The sequence below is a fragment of the Amblyomma maculatum genome, unplaced genomic scaffold (assembly GCF_055883805.1).
Source record: "Amblyomma maculatum isolate TAMU_Amacu unplaced genomic scaffold, ASM5588380v1 scaffold_19, whole genome shotgun sequence".
NCBI lineage: Eukaryota > Metazoa > Arthropoda > Arachnida > Ixodida > Ixodidae > Amblyomma > Amblyomma maculatum.
The window spans coordinates 7,310,114-7,334,192 of record NW_028146744.1 but is presented as its reverse complement, the minus strand read 5'-3'; the positions used below and the strand labels follow the sequence as shown (position 1 = coordinate 7,334,192).

Genomic DNA, 24,079 nt, shown 5'->3' with positions numbered 1-24,079 from the left:
TTTCCTGACACAGACGCTGGGGAGTCGGAAGCAGCCTCTTGCGATTAAGAGCTCACTGAGGCGATGGATGCGCTGGGTGCCACGGGACTCACATACGACGACTACGTCGCGGTGGATGCTGCCGTCGTGACATAGGAGTGCGAGAGTATCGGTGATATTGTTGCGAGCTCGGTCGCGAGTGAAGCCACAGATTGTGATGACGAGCTCGAGCCACACAATTCCGAGGATTTGTCAGATCCGAGCTTTGGAGAAGCGGTCGCGGCTCTGGACCTCCTCCGTAGGTATGTCACACCTCAAAGTGACGCGGACAGCACTGCGGCTTTCCAGGCTATTGAGAAGCGCCTGGTGTTTTCTAGCGAGCGAAAGAAACGGCAATCCACTATTCTTGATTTTTTAAGTCCTAATGTCACTTTGCGGAAATAAATTGTTTGAAGTGAAAGCTGCACCGTTCTAGTTGCTTTTCGGAGCCTTCCTCACTGTTGTGTTTTCCCGGCTGTTACGTTTTTTTTTTTCTCGGAAAGGTGAAAAACGTATGAACGGGGTTCTACTGGATATAAATACACACAATGTACAAGGGTAAAATACTAGGCACGATTTCGCACAACAAACCGCTCGCGCACACGCTCGGACGCACACTCCCGTTTCGCCCGTTTCGCCCGTTTCGCCCGTTTCCTGCACTCCTCTCTCCACACAAAGAGGGTGCTCTGCTCTTCGTCAGAGTTGACAGTCTCGCACTTGAAAGTTTAAAGGAACACAAACATGCCCCGAAAACACAGAAACACACAGAGAGAAGGGATGGGATGCACATGTGCAAATGTCCTCTTCCGAGAAACGTCGGAGTTGGAGCCGTCCTGCGTCCGAACCAAGGTCGCTTCCCCGAAATTGGCAACACTGCGTCGGGCCCCTCCCGCGCAGGGACTCTCACACAAAGAAGCACCTCCCCACCCTTGGCCATAAAATAAGAGGAATGGCCATTAGTGAAGTGAACACAGAGAAAGAAATGGACGCCCGCTACACTTGCTTACACTCGGCCATCCTGACCTGTTTGACGTCCTCGTTAAACTGAAGAGAGAAAAAAAAGGAAGAATGCAAAACAAACAAGTGTGAACGGTACAAATTTTACATAATGCTACGCACGCAAATGAAAATGACACAAAATCAGATACACACAACGCACAATGATAAGCACTGGTTGAGATCGTTATTCGATCTCGTTTGGACAAAACATTTTCTTGTGTTCCTCAGCTTGACTGAAACCTTTTAGGAGGTCGCCGCGTTCGCTGCAGTCGGGCACTCACGGAAGCTTGCCCTGGGGCACCACACTGATTTTCTTCGTCGTCTTCCTCCGAAGTTGAGTCATTATCTCCGGCGGTGCAGTCAGTCACAGGCCACCCTTTCAGCTGCGATGTGTGCGCAGTCGTCGCAAACCGTTTTGTGCCCTGTCCAGCCAAATCAACTAGGTACTTGATACGTGTCCACCGGCAGGGCCTTCGTTACAACAAGCGGACCCCAGTATCTTGCTTGTGTTTTTTTCGATTTCTGAGGCCCTCTCCTCATGAGGCGCTCTCCCACATCTTACTGCATTGTGGGAAAGTGACGACGATCGTAGGCCTGCTTGCTTTGCTCCTGCTCCTTGATAATGCGTGCTCTAGCCTCAGCCCGAAGTTCGTTTGGGTCTTCAAGGGCGCCTGTGGTTGAATTGAGCTGATTCGATGCGATAAAAAGCTGTGCTAACAAGACAAGGACAAAGGAAAGGCTGGACGCACACAAACGCAGGTAATCTACGTTTTTGCCGTTCTTTTTCTTCACTAGGATCACCGGACTCGCGTAAAGAGAACGAGTCTCACTCACAATGTCCTTCTGCTTCCATTCCTGAACGATTTCTCTCATTGTCTCTCTCTCTCTTCTAAGTTCGTCTTGTAGGGACGCACTGCCACATGCGAACTTCCGGGAGCTTCCTGGATGTCCGTTTCAAGCAGATTTGTGCATCCCAGCTCTTCGAGGCTCATTGCAAAACAGTCTTTGTGGTCATTGAGCAGCTTCACTAGCTCCGATTTCTGTTCGGCGGTGACACACTCTCCAACATCAACTTCACGGTCCAGAATTGGCAGTCTTTCTGAGATCGTGCGCGCTTCTTCTCTATCTTCGCTCAATGATTCCACATCACTCGGTGCAACATCGTTTTCCTCAGTTATATCGACCGGCACCGCACGCCCAAAGGTTTGTCCTTTCTTCATGACTGTCATTTCACCGTCGAACGGACAGAGTGGCAGCGTCACTTTACCGCCTACTATATAGACAAGGACGTCGCGTCCCAAACGGCTCACGACAGCTGGTCCTGTAAAGTCGCTTTTTGTTGTGAGAGTGACTCAGGTCACGAATTCACCTTCTAGCTGGGTGTCTTCGGATGTCCTGAGCCGCAGTCGCTCTCTCGGCGCTGCCTCCAGGTGGGTGAAGGGGCATTGGTTTCTCGGTCAAAAGTGGAAACAACCATCCGCACTCCCATAGGTGACATGCGGAGGTTCCGTGAATGTTCTTCCTATTATCACGTCAATTGAGAGTGCCTCGTCCGCAACAGCAAGGACGGGGACAGTTCTTGCAACAACACCATCTACTTCTAGGTCTGCCTTGCAGGTACCAATGGTGCATGCACCGGGTGAGTTTGTATTCCCAAATCCATATAGCGGCTTGTTTTCCACCCTTAGTTTGATGCCACAACGGGAAGAGCGGAAGCGTGCATAATGCAACTTGAGCTTCCGGTGTTCACCATCCCAATTAATTTAATTTTGCCGTTGATGGTCACATATTTTAGCAGAAGCCCTTGCCGTGCAGCACTGTTGTCAACCACGCTGATTTGTTGCCCTCAGCGCCTTTGGGTGTGTTCAGTCTGTCCACAGCGTAGGCATGTTACCTCGCGCTTTTGGCTCTGGGCAATCCCTAGAAATGTGCCCAAATGTGCCGCAGTTGTAGCATTCGAGCTTCCCCTTGTCATTCAGTAAGTGTGGTCTTGTGTCACGCATCATACGCCTTGTCAAACATTCTTGGTCCTCTTGCCTTGCAATGCGCTTCGGATACGTGTAGCCCGCCTCGAACCCTCTCTCGTGCACGCGTCGTTCCTGCCTCTGTCTTTCCACTCTTTCATAATCCTGGATATCATGAATGAGGTTGTCCTCATCATCATGCGTGTGCCCCATCAACATTGAGCACAGCTGGCTCGACCTCAGGCCTATCAACACCTGCTCACCAGTTTCATTAAAGTCCAAATGAGCTTCTGAGCACAAACATACTTTAGCGTGAAAATACATGCTGGAACTCTCATTCCTCTGTTGCACGCGCTCCTTCATTCGCTGGTACCGATCTGCCACGCTTGACTGGCTGATGAAGGTCTGGCGGAAAAGGTCTTCGAAATGTTTCCATGAATTTATGCGCGCACGGTGGCTCCGGTACCAATCCAAAGCCATTTCAAAGAGGTGCGATTTAGCGGCTTCGAGCTTAAATTCCATAGGCCAATTGTGTAGAGTCGCTGTCCCCTTTAGATTTTCGAGCCAATCACGCGCTGATTCTGAATTTCCGTCTGCGGAAAAGTCCTTGATCGATTTGCTCATGTCGGGCATTATCTGAAACGTCGAGACGGTTTGCTGAGGCGGTATTCTTAATTTATTAAGTAGCTCATTGATAATCGAATTCTTCTCATTGACCATTTTCAGCAAATCGGCCATAGTAGGTGTGCTCTCCCTTTCAGCCATAGCTTGCCATAGCAGCCATAGCAGCCATAGCAGCCATAGCTCAGCAATTATCAATTTTCATCGAGAGACCTGTCAAAACACTCATTACACACACACAAGAACAAAATGATGCGCTCCAGCTCGACGAGAACAAAACAAACAACATTATACATAACGAGGCAATACACAAAACACATGTTAAAGGTTACAATCCTAAACAAGACACTCGGCAGCTCAAACAAAAATAGGTACAGTGAAACGTCTACACAGCTATGCTAAGAACATATATTTCGTTAAGTGGTTGAAATTGTTCAAATTTGCGTTGAATCAGATCAGCCCACTCAGGGTAAATTGCTCAGTTTGCTCACTCACGTCTTGTTGTTCTGCCGCTAGTTGATATCGGGGTGTTGTCGCTCTCGTCGTTCTTCACTCTTTCTAATGGTTGGCGGGAAGAAAGAAGATGCCGTGAAGCTTGAAGATGCCACGAAGCTTGAAGATGCCGCGCAGGTAAACGATCGGTCCCGCTTCTGAGGTAATGTTAGCTTTTACAGTTGCTGATGTGCAAGACAAAGAATGTACAAAAGGATATAAGGACGGACTACAAGTTGCAGTTAATGAAGTTTAATATATAAATACACACAATGTACAAGGGTAAAATACTAGGCACAAATTTGCACAACAAACCGCTTGCGCACACTCTTGGACACACACTCCCGCTTCGCCCGTTTCGCTCGTTTCCCGCACTCCTCTCTCTGCACAAAGAGGGTGCTCTGTTCTTCATCAAAGTTGACAGTCTCGCACTGGAAAGTTGAAAGAAATACAAACACGCCCCGAAAACACAGAAACACAGAGAGAAGGGACGCACACGTGCAAATGTCCTCTTCCGAGAAACGTCGGGGTGGGAGCCGTCCAGCGTCCGAGCCAAGGTCGCTTCCTCGAAATTGGCAACACTGCATCGGGCCCCTCCCGCGCAGGGACTCTCACACAAAGAAGGACCTCCCCACCCTTGGCCGTAAAATAAGAGGAATGGCCATTAGTGAAGTGAACACAGAGAAAGAAACGGATGCCCGCTACACTTGCTTACACTCGGCACAATAAACAAATCATGAGCAACACCCTTGCAGATGTTTTACATGGCAAGGCTATGCGAAATTCTTCTACAGAAAAACTTGGCACATGCGGGCGATATATTTGGCCTGCCTTGGCACCGAGTACGGATTTTCAATCATTCATAGGAGGCATGAATAAGATACCATTTTGCAGTTTAGGTGCGCCGTTGAACGAATGTGCGTCTACTGCGCGAGAACATTGGGACAAAGCCACACAAAAAAAAACTCAATGGATATAACTTGCTGCTTCTTTTCTTTGACAACTTTATTTTAGTTTTGCATGCAGCAAGGGACACAACAGTTGGCATTATCGGCGATAATGAACGCTAACCTAGCAGCCAACAAACCCCCTTTTCTATTCCGCTTGCCACTTCTTGATTTAGCTACCCTCAGACATGGCGGAAACACTTGTTCCGGCTGCTAGATGGCAGCATTTTTGCATAAGGTCTATTATTTGTGTCGCTCTTAAAAGGTGATTTCGTGTGAAAAATGCACGCTGCTGGGAATCAGGCCAGCTCATGCACTTCGCACTCAAACTGTCGAATACCGCGGTGACCCCCCTGTCTTTAGGTGCTGGTTGTAGTCTTGAAGCTAGGTTGGTGATAACCATGGTCAGCAGCATAATTATATAGCATGAACGCGTTTGGGTTTACCTGTGAACAGCAGTTAGTGAAAAGCGTCGTCATGCCCTTGTGACATCTTTTTTTTAGTCAAAAACATGATTCAAATTCTGAATGTAAGCTTGGCGCAATTGCGATATTTACGCAATACCATTAATTTCCATAGATGGCTGCAGTATTTGTATCGGCACAGTCATCATTTCAACATGACACTTGTTTTTATTGTGTGACAGCGAGCACCGAAAGTATCATTCTTCCAATGCACTTCACTAAACTCGTCTGTGTGACAGGGGTATTAGTGCCACTCGTCCAGCCATGGATCCCTGCAAGGTCGTCTTGTGTGATGCCGAGTGCTATGCGTCCATTGCCTAGTAACAGGTGGCCTGCTGTTTGCAGCTTCTGCACTTTGCCTGTTGTGACATCTTGTTAGTCTCCTTCACTTAACAGCAGATGGCATGCACATCATTGTTTGCTGTGGCTGCAGTCTGTCGAGTGGAGGAATGCGTGACTTAATGCCAGGCAGTATAAAGAGAGGTGTGTTGCCTTACCATAGGTGGCCTGACAATGGGCCTGCCAGGCCAGTCGTTCATAAGAGTCAAGTGGCATGCCTGGTGGATGGAGGTCTAGCAAGAACGATGGTGTCAGCTTGGGTCCTGTCGATGCCAAACACCAGTCTAATGGCGCATTCTGTTGGGGGGACGAGAGCAGAGGTGCCAAGCATTGCAGAGCAGTACAGGAGCACGCCGAGCGAGGGTGTAACTGTCCTCCCACGGGAACGCTGTCTGAGTGTCGAAAGCAGCGCGCCACGACCACGTGACCGCACTTCTCCAGCATTCTCCGCCTGCCCGCAGTGACGACAGTTGCAACCCGAGGAGAGGCCAACGCTCCGTGAAGAACCGCTCTTTTTGTATGCCTTTGTTCTCACAGCGCGACGATTTGCCTCCTTTGGCCCTTTCGATGCCAGCAGCGACTCAAACATGCATACAGCACCTGAGCAGTGCTTTCCGCTCCTGACGCAAATTCGCTTGATTCTGAAGAGCTCGGGAAGCGCTGACGCTTTGCAGCTGCCATATTGAGCGTCGCCGACTCAAGAGAAAAAAAAAAATGGCGCGGATATGACGCTTTATGCCATGTGACTTCCTCTACTCTTGCTTTAGACCAGGGAGCAGCTGAGAGGGCACTCGGGCGCTCTCAGGGGAGGAAAAGCCCCCCTCCTCTACCATTGGAAGCTAGTGATTCTACTCTTGCTCCCCCACTGGAGGGCGCCTGCCTGTCTGAGAGCACTTTCGAAGTGCTCTCGAGTGCACCTGCTCTCCCACTCGAATTCGCGATAAATGTGCCAAGGAAACCTAGATAAGCCATGCCTTCGCATGTTAACCAGGTTTAGCCAAACTGGACCACGTGTCTTCTTTTTTTTTTTTTTCATTGCTGGTATCCATTTGCCTTGAGCTGGGCGATAGTCAATCTTTTATTAGTGCCCAAATCAGTAAATGTTGGTTTGCCTCCGACTGTTGGCCTTGCAATATGTGGGATTTCTGCTTACTTGACTCAGCTCCCCTTTCCATGTGAAGAAATTCTCCACGTATGGGCAAGTGCCATTGGCGTGGACGTTAAGTGTGTGATGAAATAAGTTGCAATTGCTTCAAGTGAATGACCTCCTTGTTTTCATCAATTGTTGAATTATTTGCCCTGTCCACATGCATTGTGCAGCAAGCCTTTGATGGCTCATTTTCAATCCTTGTGCAGGAGATCATAGAGCCTTTCCGGACGTACGCTGGCATCCACGGCAACAATGGCGTCACGGACATTCAGCAACAAAATGAGACGCTGGTTACTGCGGGACGGGATGGGCGGGTGCTGCTCTACTCCCTTCGAGATCGAGATTTACGCTTCCTGCGTGTCTTCTGGGTGAGTGAAAACACTTCTTTTTTTCATCTGAATGCAAAGGGCATTCACCTGCCGCAGCATATTTCTTCACTCTGTTTCCATAGTTGCTCAACTTTCTTATTCTGTGTGCACAGCCATTCCCTTGCCCGTGCTTGTTTCCTCTTCTGGTTTGCTTGGCTCATCCCTTTTAGTGCCGTTGAACTGCTTGTGTAAGCCATAGTTTTGATTTCTTGTTAACAAAATGCTTTCTTGAACAGACCAGTGTTAGGCATTGCCTAACTGCAATCTGAGCTTAACCAGTTGTTCTATCTCCTCATAGGCCCACTCCCTTTCTCCTCCTTCTCATTACAGCGGCTGGTACTTTCATCAACATGAGCACAGGCACACGAGCGTTAAGAGGCACAAATTGTTTTCACTTGATGTTTGAATATTCCAAAAGGTGACTAATGAGCAGTTGAGGCGGAAAGGTGGCACAGAATAGGGACTGCTTTAGGTGCTCTCACTTTTTCCTAAAGAGAAAACCGTTTAAGGCTCTACTCACACTTGTTGCTGCCATATAAACAACCCATGCAGTACTAACTGAACTGTTACTGCTGAAAATCTCTCTTTGCTAGCATTCTGACATCCTGTATTGAATCTTGTTACAGCTGTCAGTGCAGATTCATCAATTAATGTTGAGGTGGTTGCAGGCTATAGGTGGGAATAGCCTTGCAGATTCAGCTTACACATTGCCCCACTGTAGCGAGACTTGGATGGTTATTAAGGGGGGACGCGGGCTTCGAAAGTCGAAAAATCGCGAAATAGTCGGCTTTTCAAAAAGTACATATCTCAGCTGTATATGTTATAAACTACCTTTTTTATAATTATAAACACCTAATTCATCGTGGAACTGCTTTAAATTAAATATACAACTGGGTGCGGCAGCCCCGAGTCGCGAGCGAACGGCAAAAGTATACAAACTTCGCGCGTGCGTCATTTCTCTGTCGCTGAACAGAGTGCCGCCATCTTGGAATTGTTTTGTTTGTGAATGCTTGCCCTTTTTCACGTTGCCTTCGCCGGCAGCGTCCGCGGCGTAGCACAAGCATGGCTCGCTTGTGATTGGGGGCCTCACAGGGATTGTTGAGCTTCCCGCGTTTCGAATTCGGGCTGTGATTGGACAAAGCGCGCGCTCCGTGAGAACGCGGGGGATCGTGCGACTGCTATTGGCTGCTGCGCGCACTGACGCAGTGGCCCCTCTCCGGTGTGTCGTCTGCTCCGGCTGCCTGCTGAGTTGGCGTTCTTTGTGCGCTCGCTGAATCGCTTCACATTTCACCATTTTTGAGATCGCCGTGATCATTGCTCGTTATGGATTCTGGTGGCGTGTTTTGAACGGTTTTGTGCACCTTGTGGATTGTCGCACGGTCGGCCACGATGCGCGCTAAGAAGTTCAAAACACTGCATAGGTCATCGTTCTGTGAATGCTGTCCGAATCGCGAAGTTAGGGAAGCGCGTTGCCAACGGTCGCGGAGACGCTTTTATCAGTGCTTCCTCTGCTACACCACCATTAGACCGACTGCGCTGCCACTTCAGGAATCGTGGCAGGAATTCAGGAATCGTCTAGTCCATGGGCTGCCCCGGTCATCATCATCATCATCATCATCAGCCTGACTATACCCACTGCAGGCGAAGGCCTCTCCCATATTTCTCCAATTAACCCAGTTCTGTGCTAGCTGCATCCACTTGACCCCTGCAAACTTCTTAACCTCATCCGCCCACCTAACTTTCTGCCGCCCCCTGCTACGCTTTCCTTCCCTTGGAATCCAGTTTGTTACCCTAAGCGACCATCGGTTATCCTCTCTTCGCACTACATGACCTGCCCATGCCCATTTCTTCTTAATTTCCACTAGAATGTCAGTAACTTGAGTTATTTCTCTGACCCACTCTGCATGCTTCCTATCTCTTAATGTTACCCCTACCATTTTTCGTCACATAGCCCTCTGGGTTGTCCTCAACTTAAGTAGAACTCTCTTGGTTAGCCTCCACGTTCCAGCCCCATAGGTGAGTACAGGTAAGATGCAACTGTTGTATACTTTCCTCTTCAGCGATACCTGTAAGCTGCTAGTCATAATCTGCGAGTGCTTGCCAAATGCGCTCCATTCCAATCTTATTCTTCTTGTTATTTCCTTTTCATGGTCGGGATCTGCAGTTACTACCTGTCCTAAGTATACATATTCGCCTGCTACTTCCAGTATTTCGCTACCTAATGCAAACTGCTGTTCCTTCCCGAGGCTGTTGAACATTACCTTAGTCTTCTGCATATTGATTTTCAAGCCTACCTTTCTACTTTTCCTGTCTAGGTCATCAATCATTATTTGCAGTTCATCCCCCGAGTTGCTTAGCAAGGCAATGTCATCAGCAAATCGCAGATTACTGAGGTATTCTCCATCTACCCTTATCCCTAACTGCTCCCATTCCAAGTCTCTGAATACTTCCTCTAAACAAGCCGTGAATAGTACTGGAGAGATTGTGTCTCCTTGCCTAACACCTTTCTTTATAGGAATTTTGTTACTTTCTTTATGCAGAACTATGGTTGCTGTGCAGCCACTATATATATCTTCCAGCACTTCCACGTACGGCTCGTCTACCCCCTGATTTCGCAATGCCTGCATCACCGCCGAGGTTTCAACTGAGTCAAATGCTTTTTCGTAATCACTGAATGCTGGTTATATTCCGAGCATTTTTCTGTCACCTGATTGATGGTATGGAATGATCGATAGTAGAGTACCGTTTCCGAAACCCTGCTTGATCCTTTGCTTGATTGCAGTCTAAGGTTGTCCTGATTCTATTAGCGATTACCTTAGTAAATACCTTATACGTAACAGACAGTAGGCTGATTGGTCTGTAATTTTTAAGGTCCTTAGAGTCCCCTTTCTTGTGAATGAGGATAATGTTTGCATTCTTCCATGGTTCCGGTACCGTCGATGACACCAGGCACTGCGTATACAGGGTGGCCAGTTTTTCTAGCACGATATCCCCCCGTCCTTCAGCAAATCTGTAGTTATCTGATCCTCTCCAGCTGATTTCCCCCTTTTCATAGTTTCTAGTGCTTTCTTGACCTCGTCCTTCGTCACCGGTGGAACGTCCAACTGTTTTTCCCTACCGCCAATCTCACTACGGTCCTGACTACTTTGGCTACTGTAGAGATCTGTATAGAACTCCTCGGCTACTTTGACTATCTTTTCCATGTTAGTGATGACGTTGCCCGCTTTGTCCCTTATCGCATACATCTGGTTTTTGCCTATGCCCAATTTCTTCTTTACCGCTTTAAGGCTTCCCCCGTTCTTTACAGCATGCTCAATTTTCTCCATGTTATACTTCCTTATATCGGCCACCTTGCACTTATTGATTAGCTTTGATATCTCGGCCAATTCGATCTGGTCTGTTGGATTGGAAGCTTTCATACTCTGGCGTTTCTTAATCGAATCTTTCGTCTCCTTAGACAGCTTACCGGACAGCTGCCCCGGTGATACTAGTCAAAAAGAAAGACTGCATATGGCGATTTTGTGTAGATTATCGACGGCTGAATACCGTTACCAAGAAGGACGTGTATCCCCTGCCACGTATTGATGACGCCATTGATTTTTTACATTCTGCCTCCTATTTTTCCTCAGTTGACCTGCGATCAGGCTATTGGCAGATTCCCATGCACCCGGAAGATAAAGAAAAGACAGCATTCATCACCCCAGATGGGCTGTATGAATTTAATGTGATGCCGTTTGGATTATGTAACGCTCCAGCCACGTTCAAAAGATTCATAGATACAGTTTTGCGCGGACTGAAGTGGCACATTTGTATGTGTTATTTGGACGATGTAGTGATATTCAGGACTACTTTTCGTGAACACAACAGTCGATTAGAGATTGTCTTGGAGATTGAGAAAGCTGGTCTGGTACTCAATTCCAAGAAATGTCGTTTTGGAGAATGTCAGACTGTGGTACTTGGTACTTGGCAAACTTCTTAACCTCATCCGCCCACCTAACTTTCTGCCGCCCCCTGCTACGCTTTCCTTCCCTTGGAATCCAGTTTGTTACCCTAAGCGACCATCGGTTATCCTCTCTTCGCACTACATGACCTGCCCATGCCCATTTCTTCTTAATTTCCACTAGAATGTCAGTAACTTGAGTTATTTCTCTGACCCACTCTGCATGCTTCCTATCTCTTAATGTTACCCCTACCATTTTTCGTCACATAGCCCTCTGGGTTGTCCTCAACTTAAGTAGAACTCTCTTGGTTAGCCTCCACGTTCCAGCCCCATAGGTGAGTACAGGTAAGATGCAACTGTTGTATACTTTCCTCTTCAGCGATACCTGTAAGCTGCTAGTCATAATCTGCGAGTGCTTGCCAAATGCGCTCCATTCCAATCTTATTCTTCTTGTTATTTCCTTTTCATGGTCGGGATCTGCAGTTACTACCTGTCCTAAGTATACATATTCGCCTGCTACTTCCAGTATTTCGCTACCTAATGCAAACTGCTGTTCCTTCCCGAGGCTGTTGAACATTACCTTAGTCTTCTGCATATTGATTTTCAAGCCTACCTTTCTACTTTTCCTGTCTAGGTCATCAATCATTATTTGCAGTTCATCCCCCAAGTTGCTTAGCAAGGCAATGTCATCAGCAAATCGCAGATTACTGAGGTATTCTCCATCTACCCTTATCCCTAACTGCTCCCATTCCAAGTCTCTGAATACTTCCTCTAAACAAGCCGTGAATAGTACTGGAGAGATTGTGTCTCCTTGCCTAACACCTTTCTTTATAGGAATTTTGTTACTTTCTTTATGCAGAACTATGGTTGCTGTGCAGCCACTATATATATCTTCCAGCACTTCCACGTACGGCTCGTCTACCCCCTGATTTCGCAATGCCTGCATCACTGCCGAGGTTTCAACTGAGTCAAATGCTTTTTCGTAATCACTGAATGCTGGTTATATTCCGAGCATTTTTCTGTCACCTGATTGATGGTATGGAATGATCGATAGTAGAGTACCGTTTCCGAAACCCTGCTTGATCCTTTGCTTGATTGCAGTCTAAGGTTGTCCTGATTCTATTAGCGATTACCTTAGTAAATACCTTATACGTAACAGACAGTAGGCTGATTGGTCTGTAATTTTTAAGGTCCTTAGAGTCCCCTTTCTTGTGAATGAGGATAATGTTTGCATTCTTCCATGGTTCCGGTACCGTCGATGACACCAGGCACTGCGTATACAGGGTGGCCAGTTTTTCTAGCACGATATCCCCCCGTCCTTCAGCAAATCTGTAGTTATCTGATCCTCTCCAGCTGATTTCCCCCTTTTCATAGTTTCTAGTGCTTTCTTGACCTCGTCCTTCGTCACCGGTGGAACGTCCAACTGTTTTTCCCTACCGCCAATCTCACTACGGTCCTGACTACTTTGGCTACTGTAGAGATCTGTATAGAACTCCTCGGCTACTTTGACTATCTTTTCCATGTTAGTGATGACGTTGCCCGCTTTGTCCCTTATCGCATACATCTGGTTTTTGCCTATGCCCAATTTCTTCTTTACCGCTTTAAGGCTTCTCCCGTTCTTTACAGCATGCTCAATTTTCTCCATGTTATACTTCCTTATATCGGCCACCTTGCACTTATTGATTAGCTTTGATATCTCGGCCAATTCGATCTGGTCTGTTGGATTGGAAGCTTTCATACTCTGGCGTTTCTTAATCGAATCTTTCGTCTCCTTAGACAGCTTACCGGACAGCTGCCCCGGTGATACTAGTCAAAAAGAAAGACTGCATATGGCGATTTTGTGTAGATTATCGACGGCTGAATACCGTTACCAAGAAGGACGTGTATCCCCTGCCACGTATTGATGACGCCATTGATTTTTTACATTCTGCCTCCTATTTTTCCTCAGTTGACCTGCGATCAGGCTATTGGCAGATTCCCATGCACCCGGAAGATAAAGAAAAGACAGCATTCATCACCCCAGATGGGCTGTATGAATTTAATGTGATGCCGTTTGGATTATGTAACGCTCCAGCCACGTTCAAAAGATTCATAGATACAGTTTTGCGCGGACTGAAGTGGCACATTTGTATGTGTTATTTGGACGATGTAGTGATATTCGGGACTACTTTTCGTGAACACAACAGTCGATTAGAGATTGTCTTGGAGATTGAGAAAGCTGGTCTGGTACTCAATTCCAAGAAATGTCGTTTTGGAGAATGTCAGACTGTGGTACTTGGTACTTGGCAAACTTCTTAACCTCATCCGCCCACCTAACTTTCTGCCGCCCCCTGCTACGCTTTCCTTCCCTTGGAATCCAGTTTGTTACCCTAAGCGACCATCGGTTATCCTCTCTTCGCACTACATGACCTGCCCATGCCCATTTCTTCTTAATTTCCACTAGAATGTCAGTAACTTGAGTTATTTCTCTGACCCACTCTGCATGCTTCCTATCTCTTAATGTTACCCCTACCATTTTTCGTCACATAGCCCTCTGGGTTGTCCTCAACTTAAGTAGAACTCTCTTGGTTAGCCTCCACGTTCCAGCCCCATAGGTGAGTACAGGTAAGATGCAACTGTTGTATACTTTCCTCTTCAGCGATACCTGTAAGCTGCTAGTCATAATCTGCGAGTGCTTGCCAAATGCGCTCCATTCCAATCTTATTCTTCTTGTTATTTCCTTTTCATGGTCGGGATCTGCAGTTACTACCTGTCCTAAGTATACATATTCGCCTGCTACTTCCAGTATTTCGCTACCTAATGCAAACTGCTGTTCCTTCCCGAGGCTGTTGAACATTACCTTAGTCTTCTGCATATTGATTTTCAAGCCTACCTTTCTACTTTTCCTGTCTAGGTCATCAATCATTATTTGCAGTTCATCCCCCGAGTTGCTTAGCAAGGCAATGTCATCAGCAAATCGCAGATTACTGAGGTATTCTCCATCTACCCTTATCCCTAACTGCTCCCATTCCAAGTCTCTGAATACTTCCTCTAAACAAGCCGTGAATAGTACTGGAGAGATTGTGTCTCCTTGCCTAACACCTTTCTTTATAGGAATTTTGTTACTTTCTTTATGCAGAACTATGGTTGCTGTGCAGCCACTATATATATCTTCCAGCACTTCCACGTACGGCTCGTCTACCCCCTGATTTCGCAATGCCTGCATCACCGCCGAGGTTTCAACTGAGTCAAATGCTTTTTCGTAATCACTGAATGCTGGTTATATTCCGAGCATTTTTCTGTCACCTGATTGATGGTATGGAATGATCGATAGTAGAGTACCGTTTCCGAAACCCTGCTTGATCCTTTGCTTGATTGCAGTCTAAGGTTGTCCTGATTCTATTAGCGATTACCTTAGTAAATACCTTATACGTAACAGACAGTAGGCTGATTGGTCTGTAATTTTTAAGGTCCTTAGAGTCCCCTTTCTTGTGAATGAGGATAATGTTTGCATTCTTCCATGGTTCCGGTACCGTCGATGACACCAGGCACTGCGTATACAGGGTGGCCAGTTTTTCTAGCACGATATCCCCCCGTCCTTCAGCAAATCTGTAGTTATCTGATCCTCTCCAGCTGATTTCCCCCTTTTCATAGTTTCTAGTGCTTTCTTGACCTCGTCCTTCGTCACCGGTGGAACGTCCAACTGTTTTTCCCTACCGCCAATCTCACTACGGTCCTGACTACTTTGGCTACTGTAGAGATCTGTATAGAACTCCTCGGCTACTTTGACTATCTTTTCCATGTTAGTGATGACGTTGCCCGCTTTGTCCCTTATCGCATACATCTGGTTTTTGCCTATGCCCAATTTCTTCTTTACCGCTTTAAGGCTTCCCCCGTTCTTTACAGCATGCTCAATTTTCTCCATGTTATACTTCCTTATATCGGCCACCTTGCACTTATTGATTAGCTTTGATATCTCGGCCAATTCGATCTGGTCTGTTGGATTGGAAGCTTTCATACTCTGGCGTTTCTTAATCGAATCTTTCGTCTCCTTAGACAGCTTACCGGACAGCTGCCCCGGTGATACTAGTCAAAAAGAAAGACTGCATATGGCGATTTTGTGTAGATTATCGACGGCTGAATACCGTTACCAAGAAGGACGTGTATCCCCTGCCACGTATTGATGACGCCATTGATTTTTTACATTCTGCCTCCTATTTTTCCTCAGTTGACCTGCGATCAGGCTATTGGCAGATTCCCATGCACCCGGAAGATAAAGAAAAGACAGCATTCATCACCCCAGATGGGCTGTATGAATTTAATGTGATGCCGTTTGGATTATGTAACGCTCCAGCCACGTTCAAAAGATTCATAGATACAGTTTTGCGCGGACTGAAGTGGCACATTTGTATGTGTTATTTGGACGATGTAGTGATATTCGGGACTACTTTTCGTGAACACAACAGTCGATTAGAGATTGTCTTGGAGATTGAGAAAGCTGGTCTGGTACTCAATTCCAAGAAATGTCGTTTTGGAGAATGCCAGACTGTGGTACTTGGACATCTCGTAGACAAGGATGAAATCAGGCCTGGTCCGAAAAAGATCGAAGCTTTCACTTTTTTTAAACCGCCGAAATCGTTAAAACAGCTGAGGAGTTTTTGAGCCTTTGCTCCTATTTCCGGCGTTTTGTTCCGATGTTTGCTGACCTAGCATATCTCCTTACTGTCTTCTGCAAAAAGATGTACCTTTTAAGTGTACTGCCGATTGTGACTCCGCCTTTCGCCAGTTAAAATTTATTTTGACATCTGGGCCTGTACTACACCACTTCTGTCCACCAGCTCCAACAGAACTTCACACTGACGCCAGCGCAGTTGGAGTTGGTGCTGTGCTCATACAGTGCCACCGTGGTGATGAACATGTCGTTGCATATGCAAGCCATTCTTTGAGCAAGGCTGAGCGTAATTACACAGTAACTGAACAGGAATGCTTAGCTGTTGTTTTCGGTGTGCAACGGTTTAGGTCATATCTTTATGGATGTGCATTTAAAATTGTGACAGACCATCATTCCTTCTGTTGGCTTGTAAACCTTCGTGACCTCTGTGGACGCCTTGCGCGGTGGGCTTTGCGCCTGCAAGAATTCAATTTTACTGTGTCTTTTAAGAGTGGTCGTAAGCACGGCGATGCTGACTGCCTGTCATGGTTGCCGCTTGAAACTACTGATTGCGACAATGAGATCTTGGACGAATATATAGCTGCTATCTCTCCAAGCCTCCCCCGATGTTGGTGAATTCAAGATTGCGCAGCGGAACGACAAGGAGTTGGCACCGCTTTTTGATGCAGCAAGTTCCCGGAACCCTCCGCCCTCATTCTGCTTTCGTGACGGTCTACTATACAGGAAGAACTACTCGTCAGTAGGTGCGCAGTTTCTTCTGGTAGTTCCTGCAAGTCTTAGGTGTCAGGTTCTTCGGGTATTGCACGACGATGCCACAGCTGGACACTTGGGTTTCGCCAGGACATTGCACAGGACTAAGGAACGTTTTTATTGGCCGAAGATGCGTCAAACTTCTCAACGTTATGTGGCCAGCTGCCTCCAGTGCCAGCGTTTCAAGCACCCAACCTGCTCTCCGCCAGGCCATCTTCAGTCTATAACGCCACCACGAACCCCATTCGAACAGACGGGAATTGACCTTCTAGGACCATTTCCCCGATCCTCCAACGGAAACCGCTGGGTCATCGTGTGCGTAGATTACCTTACGCGGTACTGTGAAACTGCTGCCATACCGTCAGCCACTGCTTCTGACGTCTCGGCTTTCCTCCTACGGTCTATTATTCTTCGACATGGGCCTCCTCGTGTGTTAATAAGCGACCGTGGGTGACAGTTTACGGCAGAAGTTGTAGAGGAACCTCCTCGCCTCTGCTCATCCCATTTTCGCCATTCAACTCCTTACCACCCACAAACAAACGGTCTTACCGAACGCACCAATCGTACGCTTAGCAATATGCTCGCAATGTATGTCGACTCCCGCCACAAAAACTGGGATGAAGTCCTTCCGTTTATAACGTACGCCTTTAACACTGCTAGGCTATAGTCTACAGTCTGTAGTCCGTTTTTTTTTCTTTACGCACGACCTCCACGAACTACTCTGGACACGTTTTTACCTTTCTCACTCCCTGCTGAAAGTTCACTCGCGCATACTCTCTCTTGGCTGAAGAAGCTCGTCGACTCTCTAGACTTCGCACACTTGCCTCCCAGGAACGCTACAAGCAACGCTACGACAAGCGTCATCAAGATGTTAATAATACCCCTGGTGATTTGGTATGGCTTTGGACGCTACTGCATAAGCGCAGCTTGTCCCAGAAACTGTTGCACCACTATACTGATCCTTTCGTTGTACTGGAATGCCTTAGCGGAGTCAACTTTGTAGTCTCTTGCCTGACCACCCAAGGTCGTCGTTCTCAGAAGACTCAAGTAGTTCATGTGGCCCGCATGAAGCCCTTCTATCAACATGACGAACCTTGACTCGCCCGGTGGGCATCGTCTACGAAGGGGGCAGTGTCACGCAATTCCCGCGGTCCTGTATTGGAAGAAGAGGAGGCTTGGCGGGATAAGCAGAAGAAGATGAGAAAGCTGGTTCTGCCCGCTCTGGTGTGCTAATCTCTAGCGCATCCTAAGATCTGTCTAAATAAACCTCGTAACAATATGTATTTAACTCGCACTGGAACTCTTAGTTTTCAGAATTCACAATGTAAGTAAAGTGAAAGAAAACCACAATTAACTAGTAGTAGGATCTGCAATAGTCAGGAATCTTTATTGATACTCCTGCATGCTATTTGGCCAAGATGCTCAATGGACGTTGTTATGCAGAAATACCAACCGTTTCACATGTTCAGGAAGCAGGAGTTCTCTCCTCCTGGTGACAACATTTCCAGATGCTGAGAACAACCTTTCACTGGACACCTGTGTTGCTGGTATTCCAATGTAAAGTTGCGCAGCCTTTGCCAACAGGCGATAAGTTTCCTTCCCAGTGGTCCTCCAGCAAATGTATGGGTTCTCTGTTTTAGGCCTTAGAGGGGAGTGCAGGTAATCTTCTAGCTCTTGCAGTGGCCATCTTGATGCAGTGTTCGCAGTGCTGGTAGAAACCAAAGCTCCAAAAACACTCCACACATCACTGTCGGTAGGTGGTGCCGATGCAGTAGCGCTGGACTCTACGTGTTCCTCCAATGGAAGAGTTTTCTGTGCTGCCCACTGACTTGAATCGAGGATCCAACACCGTGCTCAAAGCATGTGGAATCTGCATTTTAATATCCACAAAGCGGGTCTTCATGCTCTGGAGCAGGTGTCCCGCAAATATGGCATCTTCACCACCACCGTGCTGCTTCTGTGCCAGAAGAAGTGGTATGCAGTGTACTAGTGGCACAACTTGCAAGAGGGCTGGGTAGTTCTCCGAGCAGCTCTCCCTAGTGGCTTCTTCTACACATTTTAACACTGATGTCACTCCAGCCATCAGGCACCACTCTGTTGATGATAAATTATCAATCGTGTCTTGATCAGACAAGTCCAAGGAAATTGCTAGGCGCAGCTTCAGGAGCCGTGCCAGCATGTTATACTCGCTGGTCTTGAATTACCTCCAGCGGTTCTGTTCCCATGCTGGCTTGTACATCCATGAGGAGTGTTCTTGCTACAGCACTCCTTTTGTAATGTCCGACAATTGCTCGCGCATTGGTGCAAAGCACCTCAAAGTGGGGTGTTTGTTTCTTGGCATCACTGATGCACAACTGTAGTGTATGTGCAAAGCACTGAAGTGCACGCCAAGGCGTCCGCATAACCTCTGAAACGAAATTTCGCCCATTGTTGGTGACAATATAGACAGGAATATCCTGCGGCAGATCCCATTGAACAGCAAGCTCTAGCAGAGCATTTTTCAAGTTCTCCACCGTGTGGCCTTGAGGCATGTGCTTGCAGGAGAGATTGAAATTCTGTGGTCCGAAGTTCGCGTTAAGCATGTGGCACGTCGGCGAAATATAGCTGTCTCCTGCCTTCGACGTCCAGCTCCCCGTTGTCAAGGAATAGCTTTGAACTCCATTCTGAAAATGGTGCTACAGCTCGCTTTTGATGCGGTCCACTTCCTTGAAGTATAGTTCCGGCACAACACTGCGGAAAAACGTAGTCCTGGACGGCAGCTGGTACTCTGGTGCAGCAGCCTGCATCATTGCAATGAACCCTGGCTCTTCTACAACCGAGTAAGCATGAAGGCCTGTAGCTAGAAACAACGCTGTTTTCTTCGTCAGCAATTTGGCTCGTGCGTTGTTGCTTTTGAGCACAGCCCTGAAAGGCACGGGTACCGGAACACTTGCTTCCCGCTTCTTCACGTCTTTTGCCTTTTTGTCACACTCTTTCTGGGTACTGCGCATCTTTTCAAACCGCTTGAGTTGTTCCGGATGATGCTTTAAGTGGTTTAGCAGAGTCGTCGTAGTGCTGGTCGGAGTCTTCAGGGTCATTTTGCACGTGCGACACTTCGCGTCTCTTGATCCTCGCTCGTAAAACTCCCAGCTTACTTTCATTACAATTTACAAAACGACACAGCTTCGAAGGCGGTTCATCCATGGTTTAGTCGTGCTGGCACTCATTTAAAAAGAAAGCAGGAGAATAAACACGACGAAACGATTCCAATACTCAATCCCACAGCGACAATGGCGACAAAGGAACATCCGACGCATCTTGGTGAAAGAAAGAGGTTCGCAATCACATGCGTTCGCCCATGCCTATGTTGGAGACTGATGATAATGATGATGCGCACATGGTCAAAATGTTTTAGTAATTGCGCGGAGGCTAGTGCATTCACTGAAATAAGTGTTCAGACACATTTTAAAGTGTAACAAGCATTAAAAGAAACAGTGACCTATCTGTATGCAACTATGATTTCTTTAAATATGTTATTGAAAATGGCTTCAGCCGATTGAGCCTTAAACGCATCTACATTGACATCACCAATATGGCCGCAACAGGGAGTTGTTTTTTTTACTTTTCTGCTGTGGTTATCACTTCGCGTTGCTGCATCCTCCTTGGCGTGCTTGTGAATGTTATGCAAATATTTGAGCAGATTAACGAGCTTCTGTGATTCGGGAATGGCCAGAAACCATTCGAAGACAATCCGGAGTCGGTTTTCTAATTTGGGTAAGCGTGCTCTAGAAGCACAATCTACCTGAGCGTAGTGCAATGGTACCACGATGAACTCCGCAAGTTGTTTACATAGAAGATGCACTGACGACTAGTTTAGATTACATTTCCCGAACTTGTGGTCTCTATCTTATGACATTAGTCCAGTGCTGCCATGAGGGACTGATATTCTATAAAGCACCCGGGTCCCCATGTTTGATTATGATCAAAAGGTGAAAGTCTAGTTTCAAGTATTCATGGCGCGATTCTGCATGTCACCGCTTGCCACTTTGAGCATATCTAATAATTACAATTCTTTCGTAGCCCTAGTTAAGAGTACACGTTCCTACAGACTCAAGCTTCGAAACACTTCAAAAATATTCGAAAATTATTCTATAATATTCGAAGCCCGAATTGAATACCACATTATTCGCTTCGATATTCGAAACATTCGAATATTCGCATGAGACTAGTATTCAGTAAATTATGCGGAAGTGCTGCCAGAGAGTAGTATGCAACAAAAAGCAGGGATAACCACGCCGGCAGCAGGGACGGGTGGGGCCGCCTCTTGGCACTTCGCTCGTTGCGGGGATGCACTAGTGCCAGCCGAAGCATTGGAGTGTGCAGTCTGTCGTTGGTTTGTGTGAGGTTGCTTCGATGCTCCTAATGTTTAGGTGAGTGTGTGTGAATATGTTTGGTGAAACGAAGTCTGGCAAACGTGTCGCATTGTTGGCTGCACTGGCAGCGACACAAACTTATCAGATGCTCCTAATTATTTCTAATTCTAATTCTAAGGTTATTCTTTTCTACTGGTTTTGTACTCTGTGAACAGATAGAAATCGACGCATAATGCAATGGTTCGCATACAAATGAGACCTGAGTAGTCAGAAAATAATGAAACTACGAAGTACAAGCCTGACCTTTTTTTTCTTCCTTTAATGAACGCAGTTCTAGGAAATAGTGGCTGGCATGACTCTTTTGTGCGAGGAAATTGAAGGAACCACGTCATGGTTTAGCCATGTTGTTTAGACAAAGCCCCATAGAAATTGCATTAAGAACTAACTGCATGTAGTCACAGTCACGAAAATGCTTTGAGTGAAATATTTCCTTTGGTCGGTTTGAATTTATTTCTCTTCTCAGCAGCGCCGCATTGCGCCACGAGCTTTTGACACGATGGAAGACGGCATCGTCGCATCCGCAGCTGTTCGTGCATCCGAACACATGCAGAGCTTCGTTGTATCAGGTGCACAACACCAAGTTGACATGTTTTGTACATCCACAACGCACACAAGACGAGGAACAGTGCATGCCGAAAGCTCCCTCCGTTGGCTCTGAACGCCTCCAGCTCCTCAAAATGACATCACAACGGAGGGAGAAGCAGGGTTTCTCTCTCCGCTTTCCTCCTCTGTAGCAGTCACATGGGGCGCGGGAGATTTGAATTGCGCGCTTTTAGCCGGTGATTGCTCAGGTGTTTTATGCACAATCGAAAAAATAACTTCACAGAAATGATCAACAAATAATGTAATTCAAAAATCTATAGTATTTGCACATTTTAAAACTGCTGCAGTGTCCCTTTAAGCTCTGAAAGCCACACCGCGGGACAGTGGGTAGAGATAGGCTCGAGTATGTCTCGCCGACTACCTGGGTATTTCACTGGCGTGCTTTTTCGTGCAAGCGGCACTGTTCCGCTGAGGCGACGGTGGCGCCATACGACAGGTGCCCAGTCCCTTATAGTGCTGCCAAGCGCATGCCCACAGCCATATTGGGTTGGATTTGCTCGTCTTTTTGTGGGGTGGGCGGCTCGCGTGCTCTGAGGTTGGCATCAGTGCGCTTTCAATATTCAGCAAACTTGTTGTTTTTACACAGTCGTTAACACTAATAACAGCCTCTTCATTGTTGTGATTTGCAGAATAGGATTAATAAATAGATTTTTGTTTGAATTATTCGTTTATGCTCATTATCATCAGCAGCTACATTTTTGAGCCTCAATTCACTCGTCAGGGAATTTGAACTGAAATAATCAGGGAAAACCTGGAAAAGGCAGGGATTTTGATTATAGTGGTTTGAGAGACACCCTGAAAACAAAGGAAAGCATATTATTAGTGCATGCTTCGCGGCAATTTCCAAGTACGGGCTATTGTTTCATCCTAAACATGGGTGGCCACTGCACTGCGCAAAGGCGCCACTCATGGAGACAGTTGCCCCATTCAAGAGCATTTCTAGAAAGTGGAATAATAGTAGTGGGAAGGTTGCTTTGGGCAGGAATTTACCGGTCTATTGTTGAGTTGTATCTGAACTTAGAACAAAGATGATTCTATAAGTCTATCTCCCCTTTTGGTGTTTTTTTTTTCCCTTTCCTCCCTAGCAATGTTTTTTATTTCCCTTGGCAAGTTAAATTGTGCCAGGAGTGAAGCTCCGATGTTCAGATGTGAAGACTGGGTGGAGAAAGGAAATGAGTGGAATTACTGGTGGGGGTATTAATTCAGAAGCTCTATTTGGTGTGCTATCATTTTGGCCCATACAGCTATGGTGTCAGGGAAAAAAAATGCATTTCATCGCTTTATCCACCATCACTGTAGCGAATACCTAAGACAGTCTAGAAAGGTGGTACAGAAAGTTAGAAGTGCACTATTAAGCGGAAACCTAACGAATGAGTAATCTGGTCTATAGGGTGCGTGCTGACGAGGGAAGTCGGGATAAAAATATTGAGAAGCAGGGAGAGGGACGAGGTCAAGTGGACCGAAGGAACCTGCAACTATGTTTTAAGGAAAAAAAAAAAAGCAGACGAGGGAATGGCAGTAATTGTGTGATGCAGCATTAAAAACTGAAAGAACGAAAAGCCAGTGAGGCTTGCAAAAGCAATACAGAAAGTAACAAAAACAAAAAAACAAGAAAAGGTTGAATAGAGTCTTCATCCCAAAGCCACTCGTGTGAATGAGACTGGTTACAAAACACAGGGTCTGTGAAACTGTCTCTGCTATCCTTATTGCAAAGAAAAAGTATTTTCATCATCGCAATCGTTGTGCGGAGAGTGCGCATAGGCGCCAGTGGTGGTGCATGGCCCAACTGCATGTCCGGTTGCAACCGGCGCAGTAGTGGACGCGTTCCTAATTGGTGGAACCCAATTAGTTTGTCAATGAAGCACTGAAGTACGTTAGCATTTCTTCAAGCTTCCCGGAAAACACATTCACTGCACAATGACGGTGCTCAAGGGGGAAGCTGCCCCATTCGAGAGCCTTCATTAATAAGCAGTGAAATGATACATAATTCGTAAGTAGAGTTACATATTTAGTTAAATAAATAAAGTGAGGGTAAATGGTGTGGGTGCCAGACAAAACATTGTTGTACATGTAGCAGTAGAGTTTTCGCTCTAAAATAAAATTCATGAAAATTTTGTGTACCTGAAAAGCAAAGCAGGAAACATTTCCTTTTAAATTTCTTTCGGTGTTTGACAGCATTGGTTATGGGCCAGTGATATTGGTCATTGTTTCTCCCATCCTGCTCTAATCGTTGGCCACTCATTATAAACATTTTGCTGAGGTGTGTACAACGAAGTGGAGCCTGTCACATCTGACGACAAAAAGTAGACTGAGTACTATATCAATTTTCAGCTTTTATTATGTACTCGAATAGGAAAGAAA

At 46.5% G+C, this 24,079-nt stretch overlaps 1 protein-coding gene across 5 annotated transcripts in view; it reads left to right on the top strand.

Annotated features, from left to right (window-relative positions):
* LOC146171622 (tRNA (34-2'-O)-methyltransferase regulator WDR6) overlaps nt 1-24,079 on the top strand; it is a 215,707-nt gene that overhangs the window by 74,205 nt on the left and 117,423 nt on the right. For all 5 annotated transcript variants that reach the window (XM_084586380.1, XM_084586377.1, XM_084586376.1 and 2 more), the window contains one exon: nt 7,201-7,362. In XM_084586380.1, coding sequence (XP_084442506.1) covers nt 7,201-7,362 — 162 coding nt within the window. The remainder of the gene's footprint in view (nt 1-7,200; nt 7,363-24,079) is intronic.